This window comes from Heptranchias perlo, chromosome 32, assembly GCF_035084215.1.
Source record: "Heptranchias perlo isolate sHepPer1 chromosome 32, sHepPer1.hap1, whole genome shotgun sequence".
Lineage (NCBI taxonomy): Eukaryota > Metazoa > Chordata > Chondrichthyes > Hexanchiformes > Hexanchidae > Heptranchias > Heptranchias perlo.
In genome coordinates, this window is record NC_090356.1 from 2872259 (window position 1) to 2895543 (window position 23285).

At 47.9% G+C, this 23285-nt stretch overlaps 1 protein-coding gene across 1 annotated transcript; it reads right to left on the bottom strand.

Annotated features, from left to right (window-relative positions):
* Positions 1-3909: 3909 nt before the first annotated feature.
* LOC137300807 (tumor necrosis factor receptor superfamily member 9-like) lies at positions 3910-18017 on the bottom strand. The gene is made up of 7 exons (XM_067970065.1): positions 17933-18017; positions 12162-12266; positions 10645-10788; positions 9675-9762; positions 7582-7730; positions 5686-5823; positions 3910-4752 (listed from the first exon to the last, which is right to left on the bottom strand). Exons 1-7 carry the CDS (start codon positions 18003-18005, stop codon positions 4634-4636), a joined length of 816 nt encoding a protein of 271 aa, XP_067826166.1. The 5' UTR covers positions 18006-18017; the 3' UTR covers positions 3910-4633.
* Positions 18018-23285: the final 5268 nt, after the last annotated feature.

Sequence of the window (23285 nt, forward strand, 5' to 3'; positions counted from 1 at the left end):
TGGGCACCGTTGCTGCAGGTGAGAAGCTGGCGAGGTGGGTTAGTATCTGGGGGGGCGGGGGGGTTGCTGATCGCCGAGACCTGGTCAGGGGAAGAGACCGAGAGCGGATCCTGCTCTCCATGAAGGGAATATCAGACAAATCGTTTACAACTTTCAACCAGTTCAGAACAGAGAAGCAGGAGCCTGCGAGGAGGTCGGCTGCTGGTTTAACCCTCAGTTGGGTGAAGGGGAAGCGGCATGTTGTTGATACAGGAGAGACTCTGGGCTGTAGAAACAGTAAATTATTGTAAGGCACTCGGCGGGTAACTGGGCCATTTGTGGGAAGACTGTCGAACTGGGTGAGAAGCCCCCGGGCCCCGACCCTGGTGGGAGCCGGACCCCAACAGGCCTCACGAGAAGAGGAGAAAATTAGTGGGAGGAGAAAAGGAAACTTTTTTTAAACAGTCGCTCGAAGTTTGAGTTTTTTTATTCGTTCATGGGATGTGGGCGTCGCTGGCGAGACCAGCATTTATTGCCCATCCCTAATTGCCCCCAAGAAGGTGGTGGTGAGCCGCCTTTTTGAACCGCTGCAGTCCGTGTGGTGAAGGTTCTCCCACAGTGCTGTTAGGAAGGGAGTTCCAGGATTTTGACCCAGCGACAATGAAGGAACGGTGATATATTTCCAAGTCGAGATAGTGTGTGACTTGGAGGGGAACGTGCAGGTGGTGTTGTTCCCATGTGCCTGCTGCTCTTGTCCTTCTAGGTGGTAGAGGTCGTAGGTTTGGGCGGTGCTGTCGAAGAAGCCTTGGCGAGTTGCTGCAGTGCATCCTGTGGATGGTACACACTGCAGCCACGGTGCGCCAGTGGTGAAGGGAGTGAATGTTTTGGGTGGTGGATGGGGTGCCAATCAAGCGGGCTGCTTTGTCCTGGATGGTGTTGACATTCTTGAGTGTTGTTGGAGCTGCACTCATCCAGGCAAGTGGAGAGTATCCCATCACACTCCTGACTTGTGCCTTGTAGATGGTGGAAAGGCTTTGGGGAGTCAGGAGGTGAGTCACTCTCCGCAGAATACCCAGCCTCTGACCTGCCCTTGTAGCCACAGTATTTATATGTCTGGTCCAGTTAAGTTTCTGGTCAATGGTGACCCCCAGGATGTTGATGTTGGAGATTTGGCGATGGTAATGCCATTGAATGTCAAGGGGAGGTGGTTAGATTCTCTCTTGTTGGAGATGGTCATTGCCTGGCACTTTTCTGGTGCCAATGTTATTTGCCACTTATGAGCCCAAACCTGGATGTTGTCCAGGTCTTGCTGCAAGCTGGAACAGACTGCTTCATTATCTGAGGGGTTGCGAATGGAACTGAACACTGTGCAATCATCACCGAACGTCCCCATTTCTGACCTTATGATGGAGGGAAGGTCATTGATGAAGCAGCTGAAGATGGTTGGGCCTGGGACACTGCCTTGGGGAACTCCTGCAGCAATGTCCTGGGGCTGAGATGATTGGCCTCCAACAACCACTACCATCTTCCTTTGTGCCAGGTATGATTCCAGCCACTGGAGAGGTTTTCCCCCTGATTCCCATTGACTTCAATTTTACTAGGGCTCCTTGGTGCCACACTCGGTCAAATGCTGCCTTGATGTCAAGGGCAGTCACTCTCACCTCACCTCTGGAATACAGGGTGAATTTTGTGTTCAGGTGACATGTTCTGTTGATAATCCATTGACTGAGAGGAAAACTAGATTTATTGATAACTTTACCTACAATAGCTCAGCTTCTGGTCAAACCCTGTTACATAAGGTTAAATCTCATGGGATCCAAGGTGAGGTAGCCAATTGGATACAAAATTGGCTTGACGACAGAAGACAGAGGGTGGTTGTCGAGGGTTGTTTTTCAAACTGGATGCCTGTGTCCAGCGGTGTGCCTCGGATCGGTGCTGGGTCCGCTGTTATTTTTTATTTATATTAATGATTTGGATGAGAATTTAGGAGGCATGGTTAGTAAGTTTGCAGATGACACCAAGATTGGTGGCATTGTGGACAGTGAAGAAGGTTATCTAGGATTGCAACGGGATCTTGATAAATTGGGCCAGTGGGCCGATGAATGGCAGATGGAGTTTAATTTAGATAAATGTGAGGTGATGCATTTTGGTAGATCGAATCAGGCCAGGACCTACTCCGTTAATGGTAGGGCGTTGGGGAGAGTTATAGAACAAAGAGATCTAGGAGTACAGATTCATAGCTCCTTGAAAGTGGAGTCACAGGTGGATAGGGTGGTGAAGAAGGCATTCAGCATGCTTGGTTTCATTGGTCAGAACATTGAATGCAGGAGTTGGGATGTCTTGTTGAAGTTGTACAGGGCATTGGTGAGGCCACACTTGGAGTACTGTGTACAGTTCTGGTCACCCTATTATAGAAAGGATATTATTAAACTAGAAAGAGTGCAGAAAAGATTTACTAGGATGCTACCGGGACTTGATGGTTTGACTTACAGGGAGAGGTTAGACAGACTGGGACTTTATTCCCTGGAGAGTAGGAGGTTAAGGGGTGATCTTATAGAAGTCTATAAAATAATGAGGGGCATAGATAAGGTCGATAGTCAAAATCTTTTCCCAAAGGTAGGGGAGTCTATAACGAGGGGGCACAGATTTAAGGTGAGAGGGGAGAGATACAAAAGGATCCAGAGGGGCAATTTTTTCACTCAAAGGGTGGTGAGTGTCTGGAACGAGCTGCCAGAGGCAGTAGTAGAGGCGGGTACAATTTTGTCTTTTAAAAAGCATTTGGACAGTTACATGGGGAAGATGGGTATCGAGGGATATGGGCCAAGTGCAGGCAATTGGGACTAGCTTAGTGGTATAAACTGGGCGACATGGACATGTTGGGCCGAAGGGCCTGTTTCCATGTTGTAACTTCTATGATTCTATTGACCTGACTTCCATCTGCCTCTAACTAGTTGACTAACTGTAATATTGATGCATTGTTTCCGATAATATTAAGGAAAGCCTATAGTTCTCCTGAAACGGAGAGAGTTGGGGCTGAGTGTCGATGGGTTTGGGATAATTGTGTACCTGTGGTTTTGTGTATTGGGATATCGCAAAAAATAAGTCTCTTGAACCTTGCTCCGTGTTAATCGAGGTGCTGATACATCCAAGGCCAGCGGGAAAGGACGTGCTTTTCAGGGTGCTGTGCAGCCAGTGAGCCCCTCCTTCAAAAATACAACTGACCCTCCCCAAACATACCGCCCAAAACCACAGAAGCAGAATTAAAAGAAAATATTTATTTACACTGACATTTAAACAAAGCTAGTGAATATTTTACACTGTACTCTCAAACTCCATACAATATTTAAAATAACCAATAATTTACACAGGAGTGACTAACAGAAATATTGTCCATGTATTCTTTTGTCTCCTGGTGAACACCAAGGGCTGTGGGACTCGTGTCGTCCGCCTGCCTCTCTCTATTGGTCAGCCCAGACCACGAGCATCTCGAGCACTTTCACTTTGATCTAAATTGAGGTACCCTGGGTACAATGACCCCCTCCCCCTCCCTCTCCCCCTCCCCCTCCCCCTCCCTCTCTCCCACTCCCACTCCCTGCAAATTAGGCCCACAACACATGGGGCAGTTGAGTATATGATGTAAGATGCCACATTAATACTGCACGGCCCTGGTCAGACTGCACCTCCAGTACTGAGAACTTTCTCCACCCCCAGACATGTTGACATCTTGCTGGGGGACAGTTCTATTGGTGCTGATCACCCAATCCCAGTCCTGTGTTGACTTGCCTACCACAACCCTAAAAAACTGTCATTGGATAACAATCAGGAACAGGAGCCTCGGCTGATTACCCCGTCCTCACCCCTCCCCCACCTAACTCTATCCTCCAACGCCTCCCTCCCCAACCCCTCCCCAACCCCTCCGCCCTCCCCGCCAGCCAAGGGACACTGAGTCTACTTTTAACAGATCTACCTCCACCCATCTCAGCACAGTCTAGGAATTGAATCATAAAATGATACAGCACAGATGGAGGCCATTCGGCCCATCGTGCCTGTGCCTGCTCTTTGAAAGAGCTATCCAATTAGTTTCACTCCCCTGATCTTTCCCCTTAGCCCTGTAAATTTTTCCTTTTCACATATTTATTCAATTCCCTTTTGAAAGTTATTATTGAATCTGCTTCCACCGCCCTTTCAGGCAGCGACTCGCTGCATTTAAAAAAAACTTCTCCTCATCTTCCCTCGTGGTTCTTTTGCCAATTATTTGAATGCAGGACTGTCCTGGTGTACCAGACACGGCTACTAGACTCTCTTAACTCAGCCACAAAGAGAAAGCTGTGGGGTCCTGGTCTTAAATAGAATAAATATTGAATGTCATAGTCTCAGAGATTGACAGAAATTGAAGCAAAAAAGGGAACCATTGTCTCTGACTCCTAACATGACCACGTTCTAATCTGTGGAGAGATTGTCCCACAATGCTTCCGATTTATATGTAAACCGCAAAAGGGGTTGTTTAAACAATTCCACCCCTTTCTGGAAAGTTTTATTGACAGTTATTAACAAGGTATCGCACTGAAAGTTGTTCATCTCGTATTTCCTTCCACCATTGCACAACGCCCCCCTGATCAGTTCAGCCTCCGGTCCGGCCACAGGACATTGGGGATCACTCTGGAGGTTTGGGGACGGTCTCTTGCCGGAGCTGCCAGTCTCCCTGCTCCTCCTCGGGACAGTGACAGCTGCAACGATCGTCCCCTGCGGTCACCAGCGGAACCGGAAGATCCTCTGAAAGCCAAAAGCGGCAAAGCATTAGGGGATGTTGTAATTCAAGTGATTCCACTTTGCTGCGTCCAATCTGCTCTATATTTTTTAAGTAAAAGGTTCTTTCCAAAATTTCTCTCAGGCAGTTTAGGCAATTCTGGTCTCTTGCGAATCCCCGATTTTAATCGTTCGACTATTGGCGGCCATGCCTTCAGCTGCCTAGGCCCTAAGCTCTGGAATTCCCTCCCTAAACCTCTCCACCTCTCTACCTCTCTCTCCTCCTTTACGATACTTCTTAAAACCTACCTCTTTGTCCAAGTTTTTGGTCACCTATCCTAATACCTCCTTATGTGGCTCAGTTTTGTCTGACAGATAGATGAGGTTGGGAGATATAGGGAGAAGGTGGGTAAGTGGGGTTGGGGGATACGGTGAGAAGTGGGGTTGGGGGATATGGTGAGAAGGTGGGTAAGTGGGGTTGGGGGATACGGTGAGAAGGTGGGTAAGTGGGGTTGGGGGACATGGTGAGAAGGTGGGTAGGTGGGTTTGGGGAATACAGGGAGAAGATGGGGAGGTGAAATGGGGGATATGGTGAGCAGATGGGTAGGTGGGGTTGGGGGATATGGGGAGAAGATGGGTAGGTGGGGTTGGGGGATATGGTGAGAAGGTGGGTAGGTGGGTTTGGGGAATACAGGGAGAAGATGGGTAGGTGGGGTTGGGGGATATGGGGAGAAGGTGGGTAGGTGGGTTTGGGGAATACAGGGAGAAGATGGGTAGGTGAGATGGGTGATATGGGGAGAAGATGGGTAGGTGGGGTTGGGGGAGATGGTGGGTAGGTGGGGTTGGGGAATACGGGGAGAAGGTGGATATGGCACTTGATCTGTGACAAGGGATATGCTCTTTTCCTGTTCTTATAGTCTTGATGTTGTTGATGGGGTGAAGGTGAGACACGGCACTTACCGTGATTCACCATATCCAGCGGGAGCTGTTTCTGTTTGTTTCTGCTCAGAACAGCCATGTACAAACCGAACGTTATGAAGACACAGGGCAGTAATATCACGGCAATAATCCCAGCAATCCCCTCGTTCTTCTTTTCGCCTAAACAGGGAAAAATCAAAAAGGATGCAGATATAAGTCCCGGTGTGATGTAACTGGGTGATCCTATCCATTTCTCTATCGGTGATGTAACAATTATTTTGGTGTAATCACCACAAACTCTTTTTTTCTGTAGCAAGTTGAAAACAGCCATAAAGGATAAGTGGACATTGATCTATTAAATCAAGGCTGCATTTAGTGACAACACAAATCCTGGCCAGAATGGAGATGATTGGGTAATTCCCCCATCAATCACACCTGGAGACGGCACTGCTGTAAGTAACTGGGATTCATTTTACGCACAAAATTTGTATTATGTAACTATCCTCCACTCTGTTTAAATGGACTCTGTTTGCTGTAAGTCCCGCCCCACCCTGCCTCCAACTCATTGGCTGACACAGTGGTGTCAATACTCACTTTATTGAATCAATTATTAACTCCCCCCATCGCTGAGCTGGTTAAGGCAGTCAGTTACTGAGCAGGAAGGTCTCATTTCCCCAGTCTGTGCAGAGTTGATGTCAGATGAGGTGTTTCAATTGGGCCCTGTATCCTTGGACAAGCGGCTGGGGAAATCAGTCTGTGTTCCTGCTCCTGATCACTACCCAGAAGTGCCTGTTGGAAAGTTGGTGAGTCCGCTTGATCGGAAGCCCATCCACCACTTTAAACATGCGCTCCCTCTACCACCAGTGGAGGGAGTGTGTCCAGGATGCACTGCAGTAACTCACCAAGGCTTCTTCAACAGCACCTCCCAAACCCACAACCTCTGTCAAGAATGAAGGGCCAGAGATACAAGATTAAATGTCAGAGATTTAGAACAGAGGGCAGGAGAAACTTCTTGTGAGAGTGGTGAGGCCGTGGAATTCACGCCCAGGATAGTGATTGAGGCAGAAACTATGTCAACATTCGAGATGTGATTGGAGAGGTGGATGAAGGAAGAGGGATTGAAGGGATAGGGGAACAGGGTGGGTAAATGTGATTGGGACTATCTGCTCGTGTGGAGGGTAAATGCCGGCACGGGCTGGATGGGCCGAATGGCCAGTTTCCGTGTTGTAACTTCGGTGTGTATTTATTGCTTGGATCCTCGCCATAGGTTATCTCAAGGTCAGAAAAAAACCAGTAGCAAATGACTGGCTCTCTCTTGCTTGTGTACACTTTTTAGAGATTGTTCAGTTGGGATTTGTTGGGGCTTTTTGTCGTTACAAATTGCAAGCTCTGGAGTTTGATAAAAACACCTGGTAAAAGTAGAAATCCCGGGGAGAGGGAGCGGAGGGAGGTTTGGGGTATATGTTTTGCTGCCGTATCACAGCTGATCCTCTCGGTGTTACTGATGTGAAAGTCCCTCTCCACTCACCAACATCGTGATTATTGGAAGATGTGCAGGGTGTGTGGGGGCAGGAGGTACCAGATCTACACTCACTGCTCTCCCATCCCCTCCTAGTTTTGGTTTGTGCTAAAAAGCTCTTTGTTCAGCCCGACTGCATCAGTTTTAATGGAGCATCACATATATTATCCAGTCTCTCTCCTTCAGGGACTGACTGACCACACTCTGTATTTCCAGCATTGTCTGTTTATTATTTGGGGATTTTCATTTTCTATCTCTGGGTTAGAATAGAATAGAACCATAGAATTTTACAGCACAGAAGGAGGCCATTCGGCCCATCGCACCTGTGTCGGCTCTTTGAAAAGGTCATAAGAGAGTTATTCAAAGTACAATAGGAAGGGCATTAAGAGTTAATGCTACGAATGGTGCACATTAACTACCTCCAGAGTCCGTAGTGTCCGGCTCTTTTGAGGGTATGTTTGAGGGTCTGGAGCTAGTTGGAGCCGTTGGGGTTATCAGCGGAAGACCGCACATCACGTCCTCTGTCCTGGAACCATTCCTCGCCACCTGGAGACCTTTTGCCAAACAGCTGGAATGATAAACACAAAAAGCAGAAATGAAGGAGGTCAGGGGAGAGATCGCGGGGCACACGGGGGTGGGGGAGATCGCGGGCACTTTTCTGCGGGCGTGGATTGTGTTTGCACTGCTCTCTGATCTCCCCTGTCTACACTCCAGTATCTCCGCACTCTGCGCCACGGAGGTTGTGATGACTGGAGTGAGGTTTAGTGGGACAGGATATTTATCTTCTAGCAGGTTACCTCCGCACCAGACACTGTTTGCTTTATTTGAATTGTTATGTTAATCGAAGTAAATCATGTTTCTATTTGAACCTTACTGTGAAATTCTTTTTGAAAAATAGGTCTTTTGAAGTAGCTTGGTTTGGTCTGGAAAAATCCTACCCAAGTCCCCTCGAATCACTCTGGTATATTTTTACAAACAACTACATTTTCAACAGACTGAAGGTTCAGTAGCGCAGGAATTCGGGAGGGTTTGAAGTTGGTGAGTTTAAGTATCAGGCCTGAGTCCGCAGCTCAGATTAAACCTACACCGTCACTTATGGTAAAGAGAACATACTGCCTTTACCCTCTCCCCTGCCCCATTTATACACACACACATATATATTTTTCATTATTCTTTCTCAGGATGTGGACATCGCTGGCAAGGTACAGCTAGTACAACTGAGTGACTTACTGAGCCACTTCAAAGGGCAGTTAAGAGTCAACCACGTTGGTTTGGGACTGGAGTCACATATAGGCCCAGACCGGGTAAGGACGGCAGGTTTTTACAATCTGACAGCCTCAGGGTCACTTTTACTGAGACCAGATTTTTAATTTCCAGATTTTTTAAACTGAATTCAATATGTATTCCACACACAGATACACACACACACACACACACACAGACTGTGTTCATTCAGCTTTTTATAGTTGACATGTCTGTGGAAATTTGTGAAATGACTGGTCTGATCCGTGGGATGAATCTTGTATGAAGTGGTTGAATTGGTTTTACATCATTGCCCAGCTCGAGACCAAATCTGATTATATTTTCATTTTATTATACGTGTTTCCTGTCTGTACAGTTACAGTATCATGAGTGAGCAGCGCTCTGCATACAGAGGAAACCGTTAGCTCGTCTGCTTTTAAGTGTTTTTTTAAGCTGCTCATTGGGTTGAGGGTGGGAGGGTTTAGAGAGATCACAGTAGCTGCGTGTGGTTTCGAGCGGAGCCTTTAAGTTTCCATTAGCAGCCCATGCTCTGGCCTTTCAGTTTGCAAATGAGTAGCTCCAGCCATGGACACCCTCTTAAAGGGACATTGCCATGTGGTACAGCTATCCATGGACACCCTCTTAAAGGGACATTGCCATGTGGTACAGCTATCCATGGACACCCTCTTAAAGGGGCATTGCCATGTGGTACAGCTATCCATGGACACCCTCTTAAAGGGGCATTGCCATGTGGTACAGCTATCCATGGACACCCTCTTAAAGGGGCATTCCGTGCAGCAAAGCTATCCATGGACATGCTCTTAAAGGGGCATTCCGTGCAGTAAAATAAAACATGTCACTGGCTTAGTAAACAGAGGTGACACCTGAGAAACATAATGACATCATCATATTGCCAGGTTTCTCTGTTTCAACTCCTCTGAAATTAACCAGCTTCTCTTTGTTTTAAACATGAACCCCCGAATTTCACCCCCCCTCCACTTCACTAAATGTGCTGACTGTTGCTGGGATAAGTGCTATGGGCACCGGGCCTATCTCTGAAACCTCCTCCAGCCCTACAACCTCCGGGATCTCTGCGCTCCTCCAATTCTGGCCTCTTGCGCATCCCCGATTTCCATCGCTCCACCATTGGCGGCCGTGCCTTCAGCTGCCTCGGCCCCAAGCTCTGGAATTCGTTTCCCCTCCCCCCCCAAATCCAGGATGCTGTCCTCCTCCCACACCCTCTCGGACACAGCTCAGATTGAGGACTCACTCTGTCCAGGGTTTACAGACTCCACCCTGTGTGCCGGAATAGTTCCCATTCCTGCAGTCTCTGCACACTGTATTCCTGTAGGAGTCACCTGAGAGGGAGAAAAGAAAGACAAGAGATTTGTTATTCCTGCTCTTCTCGATCATGTTACCCACTCAAGCCCAGCCAGCCCACCTTTGATATGGAACATTTCTACATTTCTCACCCACATCGCTGCCAGCTGGCCTGAGAGGCCACTCAGCGAGTTGTGATGTCAGCAGCAATGCTGCATGTCTGTTGGGCCCCTTCTGTCTCACGAGTTCAGGGGGCAGGGGGCAGGGGGCAGGGGTGATGTTTGTCCAGCAGTGACACTGCGCTTGCCCCCCCACAGCTTGGGATCTGACCTCAAACCAGAGCCAGGCCAATAATCTGCTAAAATCAACTCAGTGGCTCCCCTAGTGGTCCAGTGGGTCATGCATCACCCAGTGTGGTGCTCAGCCACACCGTCCAGGTGGATCCCAGCTTCATTGCCTGGTCGGATCCGGCCTGGAACAGCTGTAGGGGCTACAATCAGGCTCAGCATCGCTGGGTTAGGGAGGCAGGATAACCAGTCAGAGCTCCTGATCACTATCAATGTGTGTGTGTGTCTGTGCGCCTGTCAGTGTGTGTCTGTGTGTGTATGTCAGTGTGTGTATGTCTGTGTGTGTCCCCATGTGAGGATAAGCATTCCTGGGGTTACTCTCCCTATTCTCTGTGGAGTCCAGTGTCTGGGATTGGGGGACTAACAGAGCAACTCCCTTATGAGGTCCCCGAACCTCTGGAGCCAGACCTGCCTGAGATTCACTTGCTGCCTCCCTTTTTTCTTCCCCCCCCCCCCCCCCCACTCCGTTCCTGACTGGGCAATACTGAGATTATATCCTGACCATTTACAGGTAATTAGTAAACAGGAATAAAACAGACATTTCAAAAACTGGGCTCTTCAGAATCCTCTTACCTTTTTGTAGCACTTCCTGTCCTTTCCCGCACACTTTATGAGCTGCGCAGGATTGACAGTCCTTGTTTGTGCAGAAAAAGCCCTTGTCACATCCACACTTGGTGTTAGAAATCGCTGTGCATTGCTTCAGGATCAAAAACTTTCCTTTCAAAACAGAAAAGCAAATATCACTGACACTGTGTGAGGGATGGCACTGGATACTGAGAAACAGAGAAAGAGATTCGCCGAATCCCCCACCATCAACATCCTGGGGGTCACCATTGACCAGAAACTTAACTGGACCAGCCATATAAATACTGTGGCTACAAGAGCAGGTCAGAGGCTGGGTATTCTGCAGCGAGTGACTCACCTCCTGACTCCCCAAAGCCTTTCCACCATCTACAAGGCACAAGTCAGGAGTGTGATGGAATACTCTCCACTTGCCTGGATGAGTGCAGCTCCAACAACACTCAAGAAGCTCGATACCATCCAAGATAAAGCAGCCCGCTTTATTGGCACCCCATCCACCACCCTAAACATTCACTCCCTTCACCACTAGCGCACTGTGGCTGCAGTGTGTACCATCCACAGGATGCACTGCAGCAACTCGCCAAGGCTTCTTCGACAGCACCTCCCAAACCCACGACCTCTACCACCTAGAAGGACAAGAGCAGCAGGCACATGGGAACAACACCACCTGCACGTTCCCCTCCAAGTCACACACCATCCCGACTTGGAAATATATCACCGTTCCTTCATCATCGCTGGGTCAAAATCCTGGAACTCCCTTCCTAACAGCACTGTGGGAGAACCTTCACCACACGGACTGCAGCGGTTCAAGAAGGCGGCTCACCACCACCTTCTCAAGGGCAATTAGGGATGGGCAATAAATGCCGGCCTGGCCAGCGACGCCCACATCCCATGAACACATTTTAAAAAGTGGAGAGAGGGAGGGAGGGAACAAAGAGAGGGAGGGAAACAGAAAAGCACACAGAGAAAGGGAGAGAGAAACAGAGGGAGAAAGCAATAGAGTAACAATAATAGCAAGAGTAACACAGACATAGAGTAAGAGAGAGAAACAGAAAGTGGAGTGTAACAGAGATAGAGAGAGAGAGAGAGACAGAGAAAGGAAAGCACAACAGAGACACAGGGAGAGAGTAAGAGAGATACTATACTTGCATTCACCTCATTAAAGCCCAGGAGTGAGGTAGTATCTCAGTAAGATTGATGAATGAGGTAAGTGGACACTCCAAATGTAACTGTGTCCCCCTGGACACCCCACCAATTTACAAGGGATTTCTGAATTTGTTTGAAGGGCCCCCCTCTCCTGAGTGTCTGGGATTGGGGGACTCCTGCAGAAGGTCCCCAAACCTCTGGAGCCAGAACAGCCTGAGATTCACTCGCTGCCTCCCTTTTTTCTTCCCCCCTCTCCTCTTTCTTCCCCCCTCGCCATAAGAATCAAGATCTGATACTAAGTCCTCCAGCGAGACTGCTCTGGGTCACTGCTGATATTTGTTGGAGTGAGAGGAGTGACATACCTCCCTGACATTGCCGACACCTGTTGCAGGAGGATCGCGTGTTCCGGCTGTCAGTGTAAGATTTTTCCGGACAGGATTTGCATTCATTATTATGCAGAAATGAGCCTGTTAACAAGAAAGACAATTACTCATTGATATTGTACAACCAGCGCAGTTTCTCCCCACTCCTCCCCTGAAGACACATCCCCAGGCAGTGCCCACCCTCCAGTACCTCACCCATTCTTCATCTCAGTATGTGTCAGTGAGCATGAGGGGCATCACTGTCGAGATTTGCAGGGCTACAGGGAAAGAGTAGGGGGAGTGGGACTAATTGGATCGCTCTTTCAAAGAGCCGGCATAGGCACGATGGGCCGAATGGCCTCCTGTGTGTATCATTCTATGAGTCCGATCCTGTCCTTGCCCGATGTTCCTACAGGCACTTTGCAGCAGGAATCACCAGGTAGTGATCAGGGGCAGCTTAATACAAACTAAGGTTGTATTCTGAGGCACTGCCCTTCCACGTCTGATAATTGGGGTCGAATCCCCCTCAAACAGGGGTGGGCAGTGTAAGAATATAGACATGTCTTTACATTACTTTAACACAGACCAGCTGATGTGGACAGAATTGATTTGAACTGTATGCTCGTAAATTCTACCTTTTGATCACAATGACACCGATAGCATTGGAGAGGATGAATTTCAGGGCCAAAGACATTGTACTGTAAGGATAGGTATTTATAGATTATTAGATAAATTAGCTAGTTGGCAATAATGATATAATATGGAGCTAAAAGGGCTGTTAGGTTAAGAACAGGCTTTTCATCAGGGGGGAGTGTAAGAGAAGGAAATTACTGCAGTATAAGAGTTCCTTTTACTGTAGAGATTGAACGGGGTCATGACGTCATAGGCTTGTTCTGCTTTCCTTTCTCTCTCTCTCTCTATCTCTGTTACAAATGTAAGGAATCTTACAACACCAGATTATAGTCCAACAATTTTATTTTAAAATCAAATTGTTGGACTATAACCTGGTGTTGTAAGATTCCTTACATTTGTCCACCCCAGTCCATCACCGGCATCTCCACATCATATCTCTGTTACACTCCACTTTCTGTTTCTCTCTCTTACTCTATGTCTGTGTTACTCTTCCTATTATTGTTGTATTGTTCAGGAAGAGCAAAGATAGGAAGTGACGGTAGAGTGGAACAGGATATAGGGTTCCCCATCATTGTCTACCAAACTGTTCAATGATCTAAGGGTCATAAAACACCTAATACAGTTGAATCTGCAGAAAGCCAGACAATGAAAGAAAATGGTATAAAAAGAGATACATTTCACTCAATAGAAACTTTTGCCGACCTTCAAGACTGGGTAGTGTGAACAGGCTGGGATAAGCAATGCTCACAAATTCCCACTAAAAACCCTTCACACGTAAGTTTTAGGCACAAGGCTGATGTGTACTGTTCTGTAGGGGGTTTTAAGATGAATATTTTGAAACAATAATAAACAAAGTGAATTCTCAGGCATATTACTGTCTCTAGCTTTTCGAATCTGTTAAAAGGATAAGGAAGGAATTATCCAATGGGTGGGAAGGAAAACACCCGATAGTCCCAACTCACTCTCAACTTCCACTGAGCTGAGTCAGTGTGGGTCGATGTAGCCCAGTCTAACCCAGGCCACTTGCTTCCTCTGCCTCCCTCTCTCTCTCACCCCTCACGGAATAGGGCCAATCGTTGGGGAGGCAAAATAATTCCTCACCCCCCAATATACTCCCACAACATTCCCCACATGATCTCCTTCACTCTGTCGGGCAGGGGAGGGATGGGGAAATGCCCCAAACAGGTGCCCAATGTGTCGCTCACCCACCGTAAGTCAAGCTGGGTGTCTTTCACGGCTGTCTGCCCAGGCTGCCCTCACAATGAGTGAAGGGCACAGGCCGGGCAAGAGGCTGAAAATGCAAAGTAAGTTTAAAATCAAGTCAAAAGTGAAATGAAAGCCAGCTCCCTATTACTATCCAGCATCCCCCTCCTGGGAGGGCTATGTACAGAGAACAGGTGAGGACAAGATTGGCTTCGTTGTGATGCCCTCACGGTCCAATAGCCTGCCAATGTTCATTGTCTAGGCTCACACATGAAGAATGAGCCACTTGGGTGAGATACCAGAGGATGCCTAGCGTCTGTGGAAACTGTACCCTAGCCAGCGTCGGCACCTTCAGGAGAGGGAGGGGAGAAGAACCTCCTCAGATCCCAGCACCACAGTCAGCTGTGGCTCAGTGGGCAGCCCTCTCCCCTCTGAGTCTGAAGATTGTGGGTTCAAGCCTCGCTCCAGGGACTTGAGCACATAATCTAGGCTGACACTCCCGGTGCGGTACTGAGGGAGTGCTGCACTGTCGAAGGTGCCGTCTTTCCGATGAGACGTTAAACTGAGGCCCGTCTGCCCTCTCAGGTGGATGTAAAAGATCCCATGGTACTATTTTGAAGAAAAGCAGGGGAGTTCTCCCTGATGTCCTGGCTGATAGTTATCTCTCAATCAACATCACAAAAACAGATTATCCAGTCATTATCACATTGCTGTTTGTGGGATCTTGCTGTGCACAAATTTGCTGCCGTGTTTCCTACATTACAACAGTGACGATGCTTCAAAAGTACTTCATTGGCTGTAAAGCGCTTTGGGACGTCCTGTGGTAGTAAATTCAAATTCTTTCTTTGAATTAAACGCTTTGATCCCTCAATCAGACATCAACCAACTTGAAATTTTTATTAAAAATTTTTTAAGAGTCAGATTGACACAATTTTAAAATCACCTCTTGTCACATCTGAATCATAATGTTATTTCTAACCCTGAAAATTCCCAGTTAGTAATCTTAATCTGTATGTTACTGCCCATCAGTCTGGGTAATGATTCATCTTCTCACCTCTGAGGGGAGTAGCCCAGCAGAGTATTGATATCAAACAAGGTTCAAGATAGCCTCTTCACAACTGCGCCCCTCACCCCTCATTCCCTCACCTCCCTCACCGCCCCCCCCCCCCCAACCTCCCCCAGGGGCATCGGGCTGCTTGGGATTTGGTTCTTGATTTCAATGGTTGAATGTGATCCTATTCTGAACCGGGCTACCCAGACCAGGGTGGTCCCAGGTTCTATTCTTGATCCACGCTGAGCTAGCTGATCCCAGGTCAGACTGCAGTAGGGACACTATAACTGACTCACATTGTCCCCAGGCTAAAGAGAGGAGCAAAAATCAGTCAGAGACCCCTGCTGTAAACTACTTTTGTGGGTTTTAGGTGGTGAACCCCAGGATACTGAGGATAATGGCAGTGCTGGCTAAGATCAGCTAACTCAGGACAAGGCCAGTGATTGAACCTGGCACCTTCCTGGCATGGATAACTGAGCCAGTGCACACTGCTGCCAAGTGAAGGTGAATGGCTCGGGGGAATACCAGACTGCCAATGCTGGGCCACTGGTAGGTACCCCCTACTGGCCAGGTATAGTGTAACAGTGGAAGGGGCCCAGGAACAGCCTGTGGGTCTTGCTCATGACTGCAGGAGGGGTAGTGATGAGGGGAAGGAACACAGAGATTTCCCCCCCCACCGACCCGACTGCACCCTGCCCTGCCCTGCCAACTGCACTGATTATTTATGGAGAATTTGGGGAGTTTTTGAGTAGGTTTTACTTCCTGGAACCGCCAAGAAACAGCATCTCAGGAAAAAGTTCCAGGGCCTTCCCCCCGAAGGCTCATTGGGTAAATGGTACTGAGCCACATACACCAGGGAGATCCCAGCTTCAGGGTGTGCAGAGTTAGCTGGTGGCAGACAGGGGCTGTCATGGGGGGAGGGGGAGGGTGACAATTGGCCCCCAGCAATTCTGAGGTGGGAGGGGGGCAAAAGCCAGCCAGGAGACCCACCCCCTATTGGTTGGTGCCTGTTGTACATGTTTGTTTGAGGACATCAAGCTGAGGGACAGGGAGGCGTTGGGTTGTGGTGCCCTACATGGTCGAATAGCCGGCTGACACTCACTGTCCAGACTCACACCTGAACAATGGCCACTTGGGCAAAGTGGTAGAGCGGGCTGGTGACTATTAATGAGGGAGCAGTGACCCCAGGGAGGGGGTACCAATCCCTGGAGTGATGGGCAGCCCTGTACACACTGAGCTGGTTCAGTCCCTGGGACTGTTAGCCTCACGGGGCAGTTTGTAAAGAATCTAACTTTAGTTATTTTCAATAATTCGAATCATTTTGTGACCATGGACGTACTGATCGTGATTAAGGAGCAGAGTCTTGCAAGACCCATCCCCTGCAAACAGGAATATTTCACAACAGCAAGAGTTTCAGCTAAATTGTATAAATGGGTGTTTCTCTCCCCTGGTCTCACTCGTCATGTTCACAGAGTCTCTGTGAGACCAGCCCAGGGAGCTTGGGAGGAAGGTGAAAGCGGAGAAATAAGAAACATTTTAAAAGAAAAGGGACCACAGACCCAAACTGTGCAATTCACTAGTAAATAACATCACTGCAATTGGTCAGTGATTGAATCTTTACTAATTCCCTTCTTTCCATTGTAAAAATTATGTTTTTTTAAATTATCAATGAAAAGTTTAAACTTTCTGTCTCTCTGGACTGAATTTGAGGGAAAGTCTCAAAGGTTAGACAGTCAGTGCACCAATCCACTCTAACCAGTCTGCACATTATTTCAGAAAGGGAGCTTTACATTAATGTTGAATTATATCCCTTCTGACATTTTAGTATCTGCAGATTTCAAAATCAATGTGTTGAAAATAGATTGAGATAGTGAGGGAGAGTTAGAAATAGAGACTAAGATGGTGAGAGAGGGAGAGAGACAGGGACAGTGAGAGAGAGAGACTGAGGCAGTGAGGGAGAGAGAGAGACTGAGATGGTGAGAGAGGGAGAGAGACAGGGACAGTGAGAGAGAGAGACTGAGGCAGTGAGGGAGAGAGAGACTGAGACGGTGAGAGAGGGAGAGAGACGGGGACAGTGAGAGAGAGAGACTGAGATGGTGAGGGAGAGAGACTGAGATGGTGAGAGAGGGAGAGAGACTGAGGCAGTGAGGGAGAGACTGAGATGGTGAGGGAGAGAGACTGAAATGGTGAGAGATGGAGAGAGACCGGGACAGTGAGAGAGACTGAGGCAGTGAGGGAGAGAGAGACTGAGATGGTGAGAGAAGGAGAGAGATTCAGACAGTGAGAGAGAGATAGGGAGACCGAGACAGTGAGAGAGGGACTGAAACAGTGAGAGTGACTGATAGTGAGTGAAAGAGAGAGAGACCGGGACAGTAAGAGAGTGACTGAAACAGTGAGAGTGACTGATAGTGAGTGAAAGAGAGAGAGACCGGGACAGTAAGAGAGTGACTGAAACAGTGAGAGTGACCCCCGTCTCTCTCCCTCTCTCACCGTCTCAGTCTCTCTCTCCCTCACTGCCTCAGTAAGAGAGTGACTGAAACAGTGAGAGAGCGACTGAGACGGAGAAAGAAAAGAGGAAGAAAGGGACAGATGAAGAGAGCTATACTTAGAATTATTTCTAGATATCGGTCTTGGACAAATTACCCAGGATTTCATTAATCTGCATTTAGATTTTGGTTCCGCTTTTGGTCAGTGGCTTTTTTCCAGGGGCCCATAATTAAACCAATGAATGAAGATCCCGGGGTAGAGCCAGAATCAGAAAATAAACCTCCCAGGAACAGTGAAACACACCGAGAGCGCAGCAAAGAACTTCGTAAGTCAAAGGAAAGATCGACACCAGTTGGTCGCAGCCTGAATTATTCTCCAGCAGAGACTCGCTCCCTACCTGCAGGACAGTCCTTGCCTGAGGACGCCGCTCCCAGCAGAACCAGCAGCATCAGCAGAGATCTGAACTCCATCCTCCCCGTACTGTGCTCCCCAACAGACTGTGAGGCCGCTCCTGTGTTTAGCTGGTGTCTATGAGACGGGAGGGGGCGGCCGGGGCTGACGCACTGGGGGGAATCCCCAGAATGTGAAAGCCCCGGGGGGTGAGCATGAACCCCCTCCTCCAATCCGAGGTGGGGGGAAACCCCTTCATACCGAGGCAGAGACCACCCCGCTTCACACCCCTCCCACCCCCCCTTACACTCTAACTGGGGAGCAGCGTTTGCCTCAGGACCCTGTGTGTTTTGTGTCTGTTGCTCTCTCACTCCTCGGGTCTGTAGATTCCTGTCCGGCAATGGGGTTCCCCTTTAATTTTGTTCTCTGATATTTCTGGTAATCTCTCAATGATGTTAGGACAGGAGTTGCTTAATACACAGACTCTGGGGTTCGTCCCCAAAAAGCTGCACGTAAAGAAATATTAGGTATAATAGGAGCTGTCCCTTTGGTGTCAATGGGTCGCACTCTCACCTCTGAGTCCAGGGATTTGTGCTCATAATCCAGCCTGACTCTCCAATGCTGTCCTGAGGGAGTGCTGCACTGTCGGAGGTACCATCTCTCAGATGAGAAGTTAAACCGAGGCCCGGTCTGCCCTCTCAGGTGGACATAAAAGATCCCATGGTGCTATTTTTAAGAAGATGGGGGGGAGTTCTCTGCAGTGTCCTGGGGCCAATATTTATCCCTCAACCAACATCACTAAAACAGATCATCTGGTCATTTATCTCATTGCTGTTTGTGGGATCTTGCTGTGCACAAATTGGCTGCTGCATTTCCTACATTACATCAGTGACTACACTTCAAAAGTATTTAAATGGTTGTAAACTGCTTTGGGACGTCCTGAGGTCATGAAAGGCGCTATATAAATGCAAATCTTTCTTCCTCTATCCTGCCCTGTCATTCAATTAGATCATGGCTGATCTGTATCTTAACTCCATTTACTTGTTTTGCTCCATATCCCTTGATACTCTGGCCTAACAAAATTCTTGAAAATTTCAATTGACCCCCAGCCTCAACAGCCTTTCGGGGGAGAAGCTGCCGGATTTTCAATACCCTTTGTGCGAAAAAATGCTTCTTGATTTCACTCCTCAACGGCCAAGCTCTAATTTTAAGATTATTCCCCTTGGTCTGGATTTCCCCACCAAAAGAAATAGTTTCTCTCTATCTACTCTATGAAATCCTTTTATCATTTTAAACACCTTGATTAGGTGTTTAATATATAAACATATGCAGCATAAAATCAGTTAACAGTAAGAGGGAGTGCATATAATAATAAGCACCTTTCACCTTTTCTATGCTATCTCTTGCCTAAAACATACGGCCAAAACTACAAGAATTTATCATTGTTAGCTACAGATATGAAAAATTGTGCATTGAACATTAAGTAGTTCCCTCCCCAGATACTCTGCACTTTTCTGAAAATGATGACATTTATGGATAGCCCCTTAACTCCTATAATTTGATTGCGGTTCCTCACATCATTTAATCTGCATTGTTGTGGTTTGTTTTGTAGTCAAACTCCCTGATTGTATCGGGTAATCTCCATACAGTCTTGTATTGCGGTCTGGGTGCATGTTGTCAGATTCAGTCTCTTCCATAGTTAGCTGCATTGGGGGATCAGCATGGGTGTCTGACTCGACCCCCACACAGTCGGAGTGATTGGAGGGCATTTGGTGCATCCTAACTAACTCCCCGAGTGTACTTGGAGAACAGTGTATGCCTTCCCCCTGAAACATTCAGGCTAAGCAAAAACTCCATGTAACGTGGGGAAGGTACAATCCTCGAGCACTGTGAGTATCCAGTGTATCTCAGGGTCACATTAGATATTCAAAGAGCACTTCTGAGTACTGAAAATGTGAACTCCAGGAACCGGTCAACACAAATTGGGGAGATTGAACCCTCCCAGAACACTCCGAGCAATCAGTCTCGACCCATGTTACTCAGTTGAGGAGCACTGCACCCCAGTATGATCATACTTGAGACATGCACATATCACAACTCCCATACTGAGATCTATCACTCCTGTAGGATCGTCACGGGGACTTCGAAATCGACTCCCACACTGTTGTTTCACTGCCTCGTGGAGATTGCACTATGCACAGTAAACAGCCCCAGCTTGCTCAATCTATCCTGAGAGTTGTATTCTGGTAACCTTCTTGTAAATCTTTCCTACACTTCCTCCAGTACTTCTATATCCTCTCTGTAATGTATATCTCAGAGTTCCTAGTATGGACAGCTCATGAGCCCCCCTCCCCCACCCCGTATGAAATGCTCACCCCTGTAAATATCAGAGCACCCCAGTAACAATATGATTTCCCTTACTTTACCACGCTAGTGGGACAGGATGGTGGGGGGGAGGTGAAGCAGCCCTGTTCACTTAGCCCTGCTTGTCTGGATACTGTAACTTTTGTAGGAATGTCTTAAGAATTACTAATTGGCTGCATCCAGTGACACCGTTATCCCCGGCTAGAATGGAGATGATTGGGTAATTCCCTCGTCAATCATGCCTGGAGACCGCACTGTTGTAAGTGACTGGGATTGATTTTATGCACATAATTTGTATTATATAACTATCCAACACTCACTGCATTTTGCTGAAGAAATAATCCTGCTTTTATCGGGAGACTTTGCTGTAGTTTTGGTCATGAGTTCTGTTTGCTGTAGTTCATAGAGACTCTGTTTAAATAGACTGTTTGCTGTTTGCAGAATAAATAGTCTACTGTAAGTCCCACCTCACCTCCAACTCAATGGCTGAAACAGTGGTGTCAATAGCCACTTTGTTACTAATTGTAGAAGAGGAACAAGGAATGAGAAACAGAGGCGAAAGGCTAATATTGGTAACAATTTACATAAAACCGCACCATTACAGATCTGACATCTCTATTTCTCTGCACTCCTCTTTCCTGCTTTCTCTTCTACTTCCTTCCTGCAACAGACTATTTTTACTCATTTTCTCCCCTCCTCTGATTTGCTGGGGTTCTGGTCCCCTGTCCTCCTTTGCCCCATCTTAGCCACACCCGGCCATTATCTAATAACCCCTCCTGCATGCAGTGATTGGACAGGGACAGGATCAGGTTCGGCTGCGAGGTTTGCCCGAGTCGAATATCCTGGCATCACATGAAGAATGGACACCTGGGTGTGGCACCAGGGGGCACCCTACAGCCATGGAACTTGTACCCCAAGTGTGAGTCAGCACCTTCAGGAGAGGAGGGGAGTAAACACTTGTAAAGAAAGAGCTTCACATTCGTATAACTGATGGCTGTGAATTTCTGGAGTTGTGAGGGAGAATGTCACACAGAGATGAGGTGAATGTTTACAAAATGAAACCTAGCGTGTCAGATTGACAGTGCAGGATTTCAATCATTGGGTCATTGCATCATTGGATGAATATTAAGCCACGTTATATTTTTGGCAGTTTCTTCCTTGCTGTTGGTTTCCACGGGTACCAGACCCCCCAGCCTCACCCAGTACTTTATCCAAGAGATAATATTTTACGTCTGGGCCTAGAAGTTGAGGCCCCAAATTACCTGGGGACCACTATGCCAGCATAAGTGCAGAGGAGCAAAACCCTTGCCCCCAGGCCGGAGACCTCACCCCCAATTCCAGGGTTGGAGGTTATTTGCATATCCGGGGCAGGCACTTGGCACCTCCAAGGGAGCATCAGCTGCCCCTACCCCAACACCCTCCCCCCACCCCCCCCCCCGACCTCACCACCCCCACTCTACCTCCAGCACCCCCCACCCCATCCTACCCCAGCACCGAGCTGCAGAAGGAGATATTAGGACAGGTGACCAAAAGCTTGGTCAAAGAGGTAGGTTTTAATGAGTGACTTAAAGGAAGAGAGAGAGGTGGAGAGGTTTATGGAGGTAATTCTAGAGCTTAGGGCCGAGGCAGCTGAAGGCACCAATGGTGGAGCGATGAAAATCGGGGATGTGCAAGAGACCAGAATTGGAGGAACGCAGAGATTTTGGAGGGTTGTAGGGCTGGAGGAGGTTACAGAGATAGGGAGGGGCGAGCTGACGGAGGGATTTGAACACAAGGATGAGAATTTAAAAATCGAGGCGTTTGATCCATTGATAGCAGCAGGCTAATGCCCCAATATCTCACACATGGAGGGTCATTTTGACTTTGGGTAGAACAGGTGCTATCAGATCAGCCGCCTGTTGTACACCTCTCCCGAATTTCCCACAGACTTCAATGGAAATGAATATCGGGAGAGAGGGCTGACGAGCTGTCCGTTCTACACAATCGCCCAAAATCAACATCACCCTGTGCTGCCTACAGAATTGGTTACTTGGACTGAAGCACACTGCGAGGAGCTTGGGTTTCTTGTTCCTTGTGTGAGGGGATTATGTCTCATAATTCCTCGTAAGACAGTGACTGTCCCCCTTGTGCGGAAGTGAAAATTCTTCGCAACATTTCACTGAAAGTCACAATATTTTTTGACATACTTCTCCTTTTGTAGAAATCACTAAACAAGTGAATGAATAATTTATGGAGTGAGTGGGAGGAGTGTAGTAATACTAGAATTGGATCGGAATCCAGTCCAGACCATAGTTCAGATGGTTAAAGGCAGTGAGTGACTAGGCCATGCAGATCAAGAAGGTCCCTGGTTGAATCCTCGATTTGTGCTAAATTCGCAGTAGGACCGTAGGGGGCTACAATTGTTGTAAGTAACCCTGGGCTAGGGAAGCCAAAATCCCCCCAAGGTGCCTGCACAGCAGCCCACGCATGTAGGCTTCGGCTGATGCCCACACAGTTACTGCTGACACTCACTGTCTCAAGGCTCACACTTCAATAATGACCACTAGGGATGAGGTACTGGGGTGTCCGCAGTATCTGGAGGCAGGAACCCCAGCAACAGTCAGTCCCTATCGGGAGACAAGTGCAGAAAACTGGGAGAAAAAGGGGGAATAAAAGAGCAATGAGATGAGTTTGGGGAGTGCCACTCGGCCCTTTGTGGGTAAAGCTTCGAGAGGGATCAACTCCTAACTTGGCACTAAATTGGCATAAAACTGATGGGTGCGGGAAATAGAAATATCAAACTATTGGACTCTTGGGACAGTGTAGAGGGAGCTTTACAAACGTACAAAACAAGGCAAGAAAAGGCCAACTTATCCATCCAGCCTGTCCCATCAGACATGGCACAACCTACAGGCACCATTAAGCTGCCCTCCAGTCTGACCCCGAGTTGTTCTGTCTCCCAAGAGAGGCAAAAACACAGGGAGAATAAACCATCCACCGTATTACGAAAAAAACTC

Bases quoted from the DNA above. Each gene is read 5' to 3' on its own strand.
- LOC137300807 (XM_067970065.1), bottom strand. From the start codon at position 18,005: ATGGAGTTCAGATCTCTGCTGATGCTGCTGGTTCTGCTGGGAGCGGCG. The intron at 10,789-12,161 runs GTATGTCACTCC...CTGTTTTGAAAG, and splicing joins GTGTCGGCAATGTCAGGGAG to GAAAGTTTTTGATCCTGAAG. The intron at 9,763-10,644 runs GTAAGAGGATTC...TCTCCCTCTCAG, and splicing joins ACAGGAAGTGCTACAAAAAG to GTGACTCCTACAGGAATACA.